General features: G+C 38.3%; 3 protein-coding genes and 1 non-coding gene across 5 annotated transcripts; 1 reads left to right on the top strand and 3 right to left on the bottom strand.

Moving 5' to 3' along the window:
* Positions 1-582: 582 nt before the first annotated feature.
* Positions 583-2,671, bottom strand: LOC130690062 (thialysine N-epsilon-acetyltransferase-like). The gene is made up of 6 exons (XM_057513038.2): positions 2,650-2,671; positions 1,758-1,880; positions 1,525-1,576; positions 1,339-1,454; positions 1,188-1,280; positions 583-1,115 (listed from the first exon to the last, which is right to left on the bottom strand). Exons 2-6 carry the CDS (start codon positions 1,827-1,829, stop codon positions 942-944), a joined length of 507 nt encoding a protein of 168 aa, XP_057369021.1. The 5' UTR covers positions 1,830-1,880; positions 2,650-2,671; the 3' UTR covers positions 583-941.
* A 491-nt stretch (positions 2,672-3,162) lies between these two features.
* LOC130690015 (DNA repair protein complementing XP-C cells homolog) lies at positions 3,163-7,098 on the bottom strand. Its single transcript, XM_057512969.2, has 9 exons — positions 6,024-7,098; positions 5,438-5,939; positions 4,440-5,377; positions 4,248-4,376; positions 4,051-4,155; positions 3,862-3,982; positions 3,752-3,796; positions 3,584-3,684; positions 3,163-3,514 (listed from the first exon to the last, which is right to left on the bottom strand). Exons 1-9 carry the CDS (start codon positions 7,005-7,007, stop codon positions 3,266-3,268), a joined length of 3,174 nt encoding a protein of 1,057 aa, XP_057368952.1. The 5' UTR covers positions 7,008-7,098; the 3' UTR covers positions 3,163-3,265.
* Positions 7,099-7,364: 266 nt separating this feature from the next.
* Positions 7,365-10,487, bottom strand: LOC130690022 (zinc finger protein ZFP2-like). 2 transcript variants are annotated; one of them, XM_057512984.2, is made up of 7 exons: positions 10,227-10,312; positions 9,197-10,168; positions 8,992-9,131; positions 8,814-8,925; positions 8,635-8,747; positions 8,152-8,516; positions 7,366-8,078 (listed from the first exon to the last, which is right to left on the bottom strand). In XM_057512984.2, the coding sequence occupies exons 2-7, from the start codon at positions 10,122-10,124 to the stop codon at positions 7,607-7,609; spliced, it is 2,130 nt and encodes a 709-aa protein (XP_057368967.1). In that variant the 5' UTR covers positions 10,125-10,168; positions 10,227-10,312; the 3' UTR covers positions 7,366-7,606. The 2 variants fall into 2 exon arrangements, with proteins under 2 accessions (XP_057368965.1, XP_057368967.1); XM_057512982.2 differs by having other exon boundaries at positions 7,365-8,078; positions 9,197-10,487.
* A 497-nt stretch (positions 10,488-10,984) lies between these two features.
* On the top strand, positions 10,985-11,055 carry Trnag-gcc (transfer RNA glycine (anticodon GCC)). The gene has a single exon. It is a non-coding gene; the product is annotated as a tRNA-Gly (tRNA).
* The last annotated feature ends 288 nt before the right edge of the window (positions 11,056-11,343 follow it).

Here is an 11,343-nt window from a genome sequence, read left to right as displayed (position 1 = left end):
GCATTCTGAAATATTTTTACACACTCATAGCAAGTAATCGACTTGAGGTAGCCTACATACCTTACTTACCTTAGTTGACGCAAAAAAAGAAATAATCAATAAAATCATTTTTAAAAATTAATTCTGTAAGTTTCTATTAACTTTTCCTATATTGCTACCTACATTCTATTTAGTTCACTCACATGCTACCTTCACACCAAACTACCATTCACATACTAGTGGGGGTCTAACCCAACACATCTTCAGTATTATAAATTATAGACTGATATAGCCAATTCAAGTGGGACACGTACAACAGCACGTTGCATAGTTACAATGATTCCTCATTATAGTATAGCTTTTCATAACCATGATACTGCTTGAAAGCACCATTTTCATAGTACCAGTTGGATTGATGCTTTAGATTTTTCAACTTGACTCCGCAGGGAATTGAACCCTAGATTTTCAGCACAGCAAACCGATACTCAACCATTGAGCCGCGAGTCACATGCTTTGTTTAACAATATTTGTTTTCTCATTTGGCGTAATCATGTGTATACTTACATAAAACATATTAAATCAAGGAAAATACATACCGATGAATTATCAGTTTAACAAACATTTCATATTTTATTGCTTAATTTAGTTTACCACAGTCAGGAACAGAACTGTAGGTAGACGGTGTCACTATTCAATAAGATTCTACCGTTCAGCTATGAGGACTGTAATATTCAAAGCAATCCCTTTAATTTAAACTGGAACTTGTGGAATTTTTACTAAACATAAGATTTACCACATGCTGAATTCCTGACAAGAAAGTCTAACTGCTCGTGTTTAAATCGCTGCAAATGCATATTCAATAAGGCCTTTGTACCAAATGTCAAGGTATTTCATCAACAAAAAGGGAATTTTTTGTTGTTGTGGTTTTAGCTTACAATGTTTAATAGAAATCGTTAAGTGTATCACGCTTTACATTGGGCTAGTTGTTCGATTTCGGCTCTATTCATCCGAAAACAGTGCCACCCTTCTTTCTCTGTCAAATCTGATGCCCCCAATGACTTATAGAATTCAATGGAAGGTGAATTCCAATTCAAAACGGAAAAGTTCAAGCGAACACAGTTTTCTGAAAGCGCCGCCTAATGACGTAACAGTAATGCTATTTGTTAATAATCTTCAAGCAAGGAATCATACTGACTATTCATGAATACCTGGGAGACGGCGCGAAGGAGGGACAAACCAACCCCTTTCCGTCGATGTTGGAGCTGTACGTAAATATCCTCCATGTACAACGACTTCCCTTGCTAAACAACAGCAACTTGATATCCATTTACTCAAATAATGGTTAACGATAATAATTACCCAGGTAGAATACGTAAAGAAATATAGCGCAAATCCAATGATCCGGTTCGACTCTTTCTCCACAGCTACAAATGCTTCAAAAAAAGGACGGATCCCAAATCCATCTTGCTCTAGCGCTATAATTAATAAACTAAGTAAAATAGGGTTGATTTCAGAACATCTTAATTTTTTTTTTTTACTGAGTACTTTTTGGGTCGAGTTGGGGACCATTCGGCATTTTTTCGTAGTCGGCTAATTCCTGAAAATACACAAAATTTCAAAAAGATTCTTTAAAAATTTTACAGTGTTATATGCACTTACAAAATATACAGCTTAAGGGGCGATATAAGTTAATGAACCATGTGAACCAATTTTGTTTTTGTGAAGCTACTGGGAGCAAGTGAAGGAAAAAAAAACTACTTATAATATCAATGGCATACTTGTATTAGTCGCTGGATTGATTCACAGTCTTCCTTTATGGCTTTGCGGATCCCATACTTGTCGTGATCCATGATGAACACTTCGACCTCAGAACCTGAAGAACCCCTTGTACGGAAACACACCTAAAAATTCGAATGAAATTTGATCAAATCTTCTGTTGATTATACCAATGTTTACGTAGTTCTCAAAAACACTATTCGTTTACTGGTAACGTGTTACGGTAAACTAAACACAATCACACTGTTCCTTCTGGCGTTTTATCAAAGGTAATGAACTCAAAAAATCTTAGCTGATATACGTCCAAAAAAGTGGTACACCGGTCAGACAAACGATGGGAACTTAAGCAAAATCCCACTTCTTATCTAACGATCTACAGAATGATTTTGTGGCTTTCTTAGACAAAACGCTTTTATTATTCTTTTTTTAAAGGTAATTTAGAATGCAATACTTAATATTTACGCATTTTAAAGTAAAGAATAAAATCGCATCAAAGACAAATCTCCCAACTACTGCTCTAAGCCCATCTATACGTCATTACATTGCTGCATTTAAACTTTCCCCTCTTCGTGAATTTTGCGAACACATTTTTACGCTCTTTTCCGTACGTGAACTAAAATGATGCGTCTGATACATTTCAAAGTACAACATATGGAACTGCACATTGCGTAATATCTAAGCTATACATGATAGAATATCTTATGCATGTTATTTTAAGTACTGTTTTTCATACACTATGGCAGCAATGTCTTACAGCATCTAAGTTAGTGACTCAAAGGCTTCATAAGGACTCCAACACATAAACAGAATGCACTGTAAATAACTTTAAAAAATTTACGGTTTTTGTTGCGAATATTAGACGTATTGTATAAATTAACTGTGCACTGTACATACCTGAAGTTTTTATCACAGATAGCCTTGAATAAATGAAATTGGAGCAGACGACAACATAGTCGGCTGCGGTAAATCGTGTGAGTCTACCGTATTTAAGAACGCGGACTGTGTAAAACGTGGATTGCCATATTTTGTTATAATCTCTCCACTTCACGGACGGGATTCAATGGAATTCCCTATGTTAGCCGAGCATAATTTTAAAGAGCGTCTCCCAGGCTATCATATATTATTCTATATGCAATACATTGTTCCATAGTTCCTGTGCAAGAATTATGTAATAAAGCAAACGGTAAAATCCACGTTTTACCTAGTAGGCCTACACGGTCTTGTGCTCGATTTAGCACGTTGTGATCAACTTCGCTGGTTTGAAATAACGGCTACAGTTTTTTAACCGAGGATTATATTACGAATATAATTTCAATCTGGTATAGTCCTTGCGGTCGCAGCTTTCTGTGGATTCTAAAAAAAACAGCTGCTTGAATCTGTATTTTTTTTTTTTTTTTTTTTTTTTTTCGAAACGACTGTGAAACAAAACACGGTAAAACATTAACGAAGGGTAAAACATGAAGGAAGGAGTAAAACAAACCGGAAAGGAGGGAAACTACTTATTTAAAAATTACTTTTTCTTCTGCCTCTTGTTCGATAATGGTGTTTTTGTACTTTTCTGGTTGGGTAAAGCAACCTGGACAACTTCATTTGCGGTAGCATCAACTACCGGAGATATGTCTTCTTCAATGACATTTTTGAAGTACTTAGTCTGGAGACGATCTCGGATGAGCAATCCTCGGATCAGTCTTCTCCAGTTATCATAGACCCGTTTTTCTTTTTTTTCTCTTTCACGCTTTTCTTGTTCTTCATTGGCCACCTTTAAAAGAGAAAACAGAACAATTTCGATTACCGAACGCCTGTCTTTAAACGCATAAGAATTACTTACCCTCCAGGCGTCTATTAGAGTTTCGACATGTTCTTCACAGACGACATATCCATCGTAAACTGGATGCGACCAACCACCGTGGTAATCCCATCCTGTCATAGCTATTACGAAAGCAAAGCAAAGCTTATTATGCACTAAATCTAATTTAAAGACAGAAAAGAGGCTTACCTGGAGCGCAATCAATTCCTAATCTTCTTGCAACTTTGTTCAAACCTAATAATAATATAGATAAAAACTTTGATTAGGAAATAAATAGCAAAGAAAATTTAGTTATTTGCCTGGTATTTGAAGATGCTTGGTGCCTTTGGGTAGCATGGTTGGTAGAAATAATTCTACGTTACCGTATGCATTTCGGGGCACCACACCGTCTACTGCTGGTGGAGGAATGTAATCTTCAATCTAAGTGGGTATTGCGTTATTTAGCCAATCATTAGGTTGACTCTGGGGGTAACAACATCACTTTTTACCTGCCAATCACCAAAAAGTTCGAGTGGCTGATCAGTCACCATTTTTTGCGAATGGCGATCCCATTTCGGACGAGCCTTAACAATCTTGTATGGTTTTTCGCCTATCTACATGGAAGTGTGACAAAAGCCGGAATCAAATGTAAAACTAATAAGAAATTTTTAAAACGGAATTAGCTAAGATACAGTGTACTACTTACTCGCACCACTTTCGCTTCTTTCAGCCAAGTTTCTCGTGAATGGAGATTTTTAACGCATTCTCTCGCGTATACGGCCTCCTTACGTATGTAACCCACTGGAATCGCAGATGGTGGGTAAATTGCTTCGAACTAAAGTAATTGTGAGAAGAATAAACAAAACGCTGTTAATGGAACCAACTTTATCTGGCATACTTTGAGTAAATGACGCTGGAGCGCATAGAGAGGATGAGACTTGAATTCCGAGATGCTGGTGGGCATTGGTCTATCCACGAGACTTTTTTCCAGACTTTCATCTTCTGCCTTGGACCTCGGACTCGGTTTTTCTCGATGAATACTCAATATCCTTTTCCATGTAGGATGTGCCCGTTGTTTCCGAGTGGTGGACAAAAATGAGGAAGCATAGCGTGCTGTAACATCCTTCCAAGTTAGGTCAAAATTATATGCCACTACATATAAAAGCGGATCAGAAGCGTTCCGCTCTAAATTGCGGTCACAATGAATCTGACCAGAAATCACATCTACACTCATCCATTGTTCTTCTTGTTCTAAATAGACTTCCATCCAGATGTCAATAGTTTTTTTCCGTTTTGCTAAGGCTTCGCCTTCACTATCAGTAGAAATAATTTTCTGAGATCGGGCATGGCCTTCCTTTTTTATTGCAGTTTTTCTTGGAGCCGGCTTCTCGGAATCGTCTGACATTGGCTCTTCAAATTCGTCAGAAGAGCTTTTTCTCCTACGTTTAGGCGTTATTTTCTCTTTGGGCTTCTTAGCTTCAATGGTTTTTAGATTCCTAGTTGGTTTCTCCTTGACTGCCATTTGCTTTTTGATCGGCGAAGATTTACGCCGAGAAATTTCTTCCTCAGTATCATCTAAAGGGGATTCTTCGTATTTCACGGGTTTTTCGGCCGACTTCCTTCTGCTGCGCTTCGGTTCCTCTTTCGTTTGATCAGTGCTCTTAATTGGAGATTTGGAATCCTTGATTTTTGAGGTGCTCGGTTTTGGCATGTTGGCTTCACGAACATTTGCTACACGAGGCTTTACAGGTTGTTTCGATTTGCAACGATCAGTTGTCGCACGAGTTGGGTTTTTTTTCGAATTGCTTTTTGTGCCAATGGGTGTCGGCTCAGCTCCTAATGTTAGCTTTAAATAAATGACAATACTTAGTCACGATTTATGCAAGGTTTCCTTACCAACATCTGTTTTTTTGGTGTTTTGAGAAGCCGAACGGTGAGTGCCCGAACGCTCAGGAGTAACGTTTTGCGATTGGTCGGATGAAGTTTTCTCAACCTTTTTCTTTGTACTCTGTGATTTTTGTTGAAGTTCACTGGAATCCACTTTCGCCGGCAAAGGCTGAAGTGATAAAACCAAGCGAGACAAGATGCCTAGCGATCGGCATATCGATACGCAGGTGCACACCAATTCTGAAATGCTTTGCGCTTTACCAGAGGCGACGCAATTCAAAATATCTTGCTTTCCAGGACTACCGTATTTTGTTTTAGATGTGTTCACCTTGAAATGATTTGAGATCCATTTCAGAAATTTTTCCAGATAGCTAAGATCGGTGCGAGTTGGGGGAAATCCTGTAGATGGGACGACAGACAGCGCAGCAGCCATGATTTCAGGATCGCTGAGCATTTTGTTGACTAGGTAGCCGTGTGCTAAAAGGCCAACTAAAGACGTTCGATGTAAATCCTATTAAATTTGAAAAAAAAAGAATGTACGAAAGACATTATACGCGAATTTAAATGGCAAAAGATACATAAAGGGCGTACATACCAATTGAATTTCCCTGCGTATACGGTTTATTTTTAGTCGAATCATGTTTTCAACATCAAGACCTTTTTTTTTCTGTTTTAATCCCGAAAGCTCAAGAGTAATCTCTACACTTTTGGGCAATTCCTGTTCTCGTTCTGAGGCAACGCATGGCGCCTTTACCTTCTCCCAGTTTTCGTCGTCACTGTCAGAAGATGAAGAATCTTGAGCTTTTTCCAGTTTTAACATTTCAGCTACACTGCTCTCATCCGTTTGGCCTTTCTTTTTGGGGACTTTGGGGCTTTTCTTACTAGGTGGTCTAACTTTTTTTCCTCTTGTTGGTTGCTTCTTTTCTATTTGTTTTGGTTTTGTTTCTTGTAGTTCACTGGCATCACTCTTTAATGCTTCCAAATTTTGTATCCAAGGATTAATTTTATCAGATTCTTCCACAAGCTCGTTTTTAATTGTAGAACACAGCCCCTGTTCCTGTTTCTTGTATGAAACACTTTCAAATTCATGATCTGTCTCAGAAGTGAGTTTGGAAGCTGGGGTTTTCGAACAGCAATCATTGTTCAATGAGCTGTCTGAGTCTGAAGAATCACTTAAATCAAGTTCAGATTTCATTTTTGTAATATCAATGCTTACAGGTTTGAACCCTATGTTAAATGGTCCATTTACCACAAGTCTACTATTTGCCTGTTTTGGAGTATCTGAATGACCAAGAGCCAAATACTTTACATTTTTCTTTTTCGTTTGTGATGCATTTGTAGATGGTGGTGACTGCTTCTTTTTTTTCTCATACTTTATTGCTTCTTTGTCTTCAATTACAAAGTCATCATCATCCGAGCTACTGATAATTTTTGAGGGAGCCTCGTTTTCTTCGCCATCGTCACTTTCGTTATAGCTTACACGTTTCTTACTAGACGAACGAGTGCTGTACCTTTTTGTCTCCACACCTTCTGTGTGAGGGCTGTCTGATTTCCTTTTAGCTCCTTTACTCGGAGCCATCACGATATTCTTTTAAGAATGCAGTATTTAAAAAAAACGCTATTTGGCATAAAATGTTTCAATGGAAAACCGCATGTACCTCTCTTACATAACAAAATTTTGAAGCAACTTCGATCAGGGCATCAGTATCAAAATAACGCATGTTTCGTCTGCTGGAAGCATCAGTACTTATCTGGCGCGCATTTCAAACCATATTTTGATGGAACTATGAATTCATGAAGCAAGACAAACATCGTTCGGCAAACATAGACAAACAAAATTAGTTGATTATAAACGAATTTTTTTTTTGGTTTGAATTGATACACGGTTTGAAGAATGAAACTTAACAAATTTCAAATAACTAATAATCACTTTTCTGTTTCGAAAAACGATAAAATAAAAGAGTTTGGATAAGGCAAATTGTACATGTACATGACTTGGTAACAGGAGATGCATATGGGCAGGAAAAAAAAAATAAGTACTGTAAAACCAAAATTTTTTCAATATATGGTTTTCAAAAGTATAACAGTAATATACACTAAGAATACACGTAGGTGATGCTTGGTAAACGCCATCCAGTGGCGACGGAGTAAATGCATCAATTAATCAGGAAAATGCCCTTACAAAATTTTTTCTGCAATCTCTCCTTCCGTCATATGAACACTAGGCGGAGTGTGAATAGCCTCATGAAGGCGCAACTTAACGATACTCCGGAACACTTGTCCACATACACCGCACATATTCTTGGCACCCGTATGAATTTTGACATGAATGCTTAAATTGTTTTTATGGGCGAAGGCCTTACTGCAATACGTGCATACAAATGGTTTCTCGCCAGTATGCAACCTTATATGGTTTGCAAGATGAACGTCTTGACGGAAGGCTTTCGGGCAATGAGGACACTGATAAGGACGCTCTCCAGTATGAATACGCTCATGTTGGCGTAAAGTTAGTTTCGATTTAAAGGTTTTATCGCAAAATCGGCAGGGGAAGGGGCGAAGTTCCGAATGAACACTGCGGTTATGCGTCTGTAGCTGCACCTTGGTCTGGAACTCCTTACTACAGTGTTCGCACGGAAATTGTTTTCCTTGTCTAAAAAATTACGGATTATAATTAGTGCGCTTCCAACTGTAAGTAAAAATAAAAAATGGCTCTTAATGATTACAAATGGATTTGTAGATGAGAATGCAAAGCCGTTTTGTTGGCGAACATGCTAGGGCACTGTTCACACTGATAAAGCGAATCCGCGTGATGATCTCGTGTATGTTCTCGAAGTAATTTGTAGGAACCAAAGGTCTCGGAGCAGTGACGACAGGGCAATTTAGGCACTTCACCCTTGTGAGCAGCTTTGTGTACAAGGAATGCGTATTCTCTGTGGAAAGTTGTGTCGCATACATCACACTTTAGCAGTTGAGTTTCAGGGTCGACAAAAACTTCAGTCTCCGTTGTTTCTAATACTCGGCTCTTCTTTCGATGAGTCTGCAAGTGTACGACGTAACTGGTGCGTGCAGAAAATCTCCTATGGCAAGTCTTGATATTCAAACGATATCGAAAACATATTTGCATTAATTTGCCAAATAAGTAACTCGAGCTATTCCCTTTTCATTTTTTTGAAATATTCGTAACTATTGGACGGTGGTATACTTACTTCACATTCGTATGGTTTTTCCCCTGTATGGGTACGCTTATGCTTCAAGAGGACATTCGGTAGACGGAAAGATTTGTCGCAGTATGGGCAGCTATACGGCTTTAGGCCATTATCTACCAATTCGATTTATAGAACAAACGTTCACATTTAAGTCGCTGGTATTAATAGCCTTAACTTACGAAAAGTGAGATGCCGTTTCAGATATTCTGCTTTTTTAAATGACTTGCCACAGTCCGAGCAAACATGTAGTCTAAGTTGTGATTCATCAGGATGCATATTTTTCAAGTGGTTCTAAATTCGTAATTGGATAAAATAAAAAAATTTGAATTGGTTGTAATACCTTCCTATTATGCTTACTCTTAGACGTTCGGGGAGTGCAAAAGTCTGACCACATTGGTCACACAAAAAAGGCCGCTCAGTGGTGTGAATCTTGACATGAGTTGACATATAATCACGGAAGACTATTTTGCCACAGGTTAAACATGGAATTCGTGATGCTAAAGGGAAGAATCACGTAAAACTAATATTACCAAACTCCATTTATCAATGAATTTTATCAAACCTATGTAACCAGCTGATTTTGAATCAATGCTATCGGAACCAAGGAAATGTCTCGCGTAGATTTTGTGCCGTTTCACCATTTCTGATAAATCCAGCATTAGTCCGGTTAATTTTTGATGATTCGCCTTTTCTTCTTCGAGCAGTTTCGTAGCCAACGTAAGGTCCTCTAGGTCTTCCACCGTGTCCACCGCTTCAGCCACTTCACTGTTGTCGCGGTTATTTAGGCAAGCTGATGGATTTTCACCAAAGATAGAATTCATACACTCAACGGTTTGGAACCCACCAACAGCAGTGTTTCCCTTATCACATTCTTTATTTTGATTTGATGTTGTAACTGAATCCCCAGCACAGGCAGCTTCTACAATTTTGGCATTCGATTTAGCTGCTTTCCCGATCGTAGTCACCGAATTGACTGCTTTCTTATGCAGCTTGTTTTTGGATTTCTTTATGTATGTGGAAAGAAATACATACTGATTTGATTTACTGTGTTTTGCCGACAAGACAGTTTTGGTTTTTGGAATTATCTTGTTTACAGGATGGTTGTCAACTAAAGAATTTGAATAATCAACAGGAGGAGCATCTGTTGAAATGCCTACTATAGGGATTTCACTTCCAATGGAATTTGTTTGATGATCAATTCTATCTATGCATTCAGTGTTGTTTTGTTGGGATGGTTCTTTCTCAGGTTCATGGGATAAACTGTTACTCTGTTGAACGCTTAGAGAATTGCTGCTTCTAGATTCAATAGCCGAAACTGAAATAACATCAGGATAGCCAATTTCCCATTCAGCAATCAATGACCGTAGTTCCTGAGCATTGTTATCAATTAAAACTTCTCCTGTGTAAATATATTGAAGAAGAAGCTTCAGAGTAGTAAAATCATGTTCTGCAACAATTATCGTTACATCTTCTTCAGTGTCAGCCAGCATCCAAGCAAGCTTCTTGCTGGCAGCTGCTAGCACACATTTGTTGGCTGAAAGAACTTTTGATCCTTTGTTACATGGCTCATTGTGCTTTGCAATAATTTTTACATTGGCATAGCACTCCTTTTCCCAGCTTTCTGTTATGCTCTGTGCCACACACTTTGCATGACCATTACCATGAAGCTTAATGAAGCTACGCACTCTTTTCTTCATCGTCATCTAATACTACCATACGGTTTAATGTGACAAAAAGTCCAGTAGAATTTTTAACCAGGTTGTTTTGCTTATTTACATTGTGCGAGGGAAAAAAATATGCTAACTTCGACCTAATAGAGTTGTAAATAACGATACCGAAAGAAACAGCGATGTATCTGTATTTTGGGATAATTGATACTGATTCTTCCGATATCGATGTATAATGTTCTATCGATTTAATTTCATCTGGTGGCAGTCATGGCCACCTATTAATAATTGTGGTAATCTATTTTAGTAATTAGTTAATTACAGTGGTTGTACAGTTTATCAGATTAGGATAATACATTCATTCGTCTGCCGATTAGCTAAGGGATTGCCTTTGGTCAGTTCAAAAATAGAAAACAGTTTCCACAGCCGAAGTGGTCACAGTAGGTGAATGAAATGCAACCATTTTTTACGAAATGCAATGTCTACGTAGATTATAACGTCCTTTGTGTTTTGAAACTAAACTTACATGCAAACGATATAATAATAGGAATCAATTCCAACGGCGAACGGTAGGCAAAACCTTCAGGGGCAGTATTGGGCACAAGACCGAAACCCTGTCCCGCTGATTTTGATCCCGTCAGCAGAAACCCGATTTTTCCCAAATGACGCAAGATTCTGTATAAGCATCGATGGTTCAGTGGTAGAATGCTCGCCTGCCACGCGGGCGGCCCGGGTTCGATTCCCGGTCGATGCATTTTGTGCTGCGTAATTTTGAAAGTGTTAAAAAAATTTGTTCTTTTTCTTTTCTGCTGCTTGCAGTTTTCAATCTATTGTCGTCAGGACCATCATGGAAAGACACCGACCAACGTTGTTTTTCTACTTCTACGTTATGAAGGGAAAAAGCAGAAAAATAACGGATTCTGTGTCGAAACTGCATGGTCTATTAGACTCCAATAATTTAGACCTCCTCCTAAAGTTTTAAATTGTTAACCGAATCACTTTGGAACTCAGGCAGGACGAAGGAAGCATTTGTCACCTGCGT

Source organism: Daphnia carinata, chromosome 6 (genome assembly GCF_022539665.2).
Source record: "Daphnia carinata strain CSIRO-1 chromosome 6, CSIRO_AGI_Dcar_HiC_V3, whole genome shotgun sequence".
Taxonomy (NCBI): Eukaryota; Metazoa; Arthropoda; class Branchiopoda; order Diplostraca; family Daphniidae; genus Daphnia; species Daphnia carinata.
This window is presented reverse-complemented; position numbering and strand designations above follow the sequence as displayed.

Excerpts from the sequence above, each read along its gene's own strand:
- LOC130690062 (XM_057513038.2), bottom strand. The coding sequence starts at position 1,829 with ATGGATCACGACAAGTATGGGATCCGCAAAGCCATAAAGGAAGACTGT. Across the intron at positions 1,577-1,757 it reads CAATCCAGCGACTAATACAA|GAATTAGCCGACTACGAAAA; the intron begins GTATGCCATTGA and ends GTGTATTTTCAG. Across the intron at positions 1,281-1,338 it reads TCTTTACGTATTCTACCTGG|CAAGGGAAGTCGTTGTACAT; the intron begins GTAATTATTATC and ends GCTGTTGTTTAG.
- LOC130690015 (XM_057512969.2), bottom strand. The coding sequence starts at position 7,007 with ATGGCTCCGAGTAAAGGAGCTAAAAGGAAATCAGACAGCCCTCACACA. Across the intron at positions 4,156-4,247 it reads AAGAAGCGAAAGTGGTGCGA|ATAGGCGAAAAACCATACAA; the intron begins GTAAGTAGTACA and ends ACTTCCATGTAG. Across the intron at positions 3,515-3,583 it reads CTCTAATAGACGCCTGGAGG|GTGGCCAATGAAGAACAAGA; the intron begins GTAAGTAATTCT and ends TCTCTTTTAAAG.
- LOC130690022 (XM_057512982.2), bottom strand. The coding sequence starts at position 10,337 with ATGACGATGAAGAAAAGAGTGCGTAGCTTCATTAAGCTTCATGGTAAT. Across the intron at positions 8,748-8,813 it reads GAAACGGCATCTCACTTTTC|ATAATGGCCTAAAGCCGTAT; the intron begins GTAAGTTAAGGC and ends TCGAATTGGTAG. Across the intron at positions 8,517-8,634 it reads AAAAACCATACGAATGTGAA|ACTTGCCATAGGAGATTTTC; the intron begins GTAAGTATACCA and ends TTGAATATCAAG.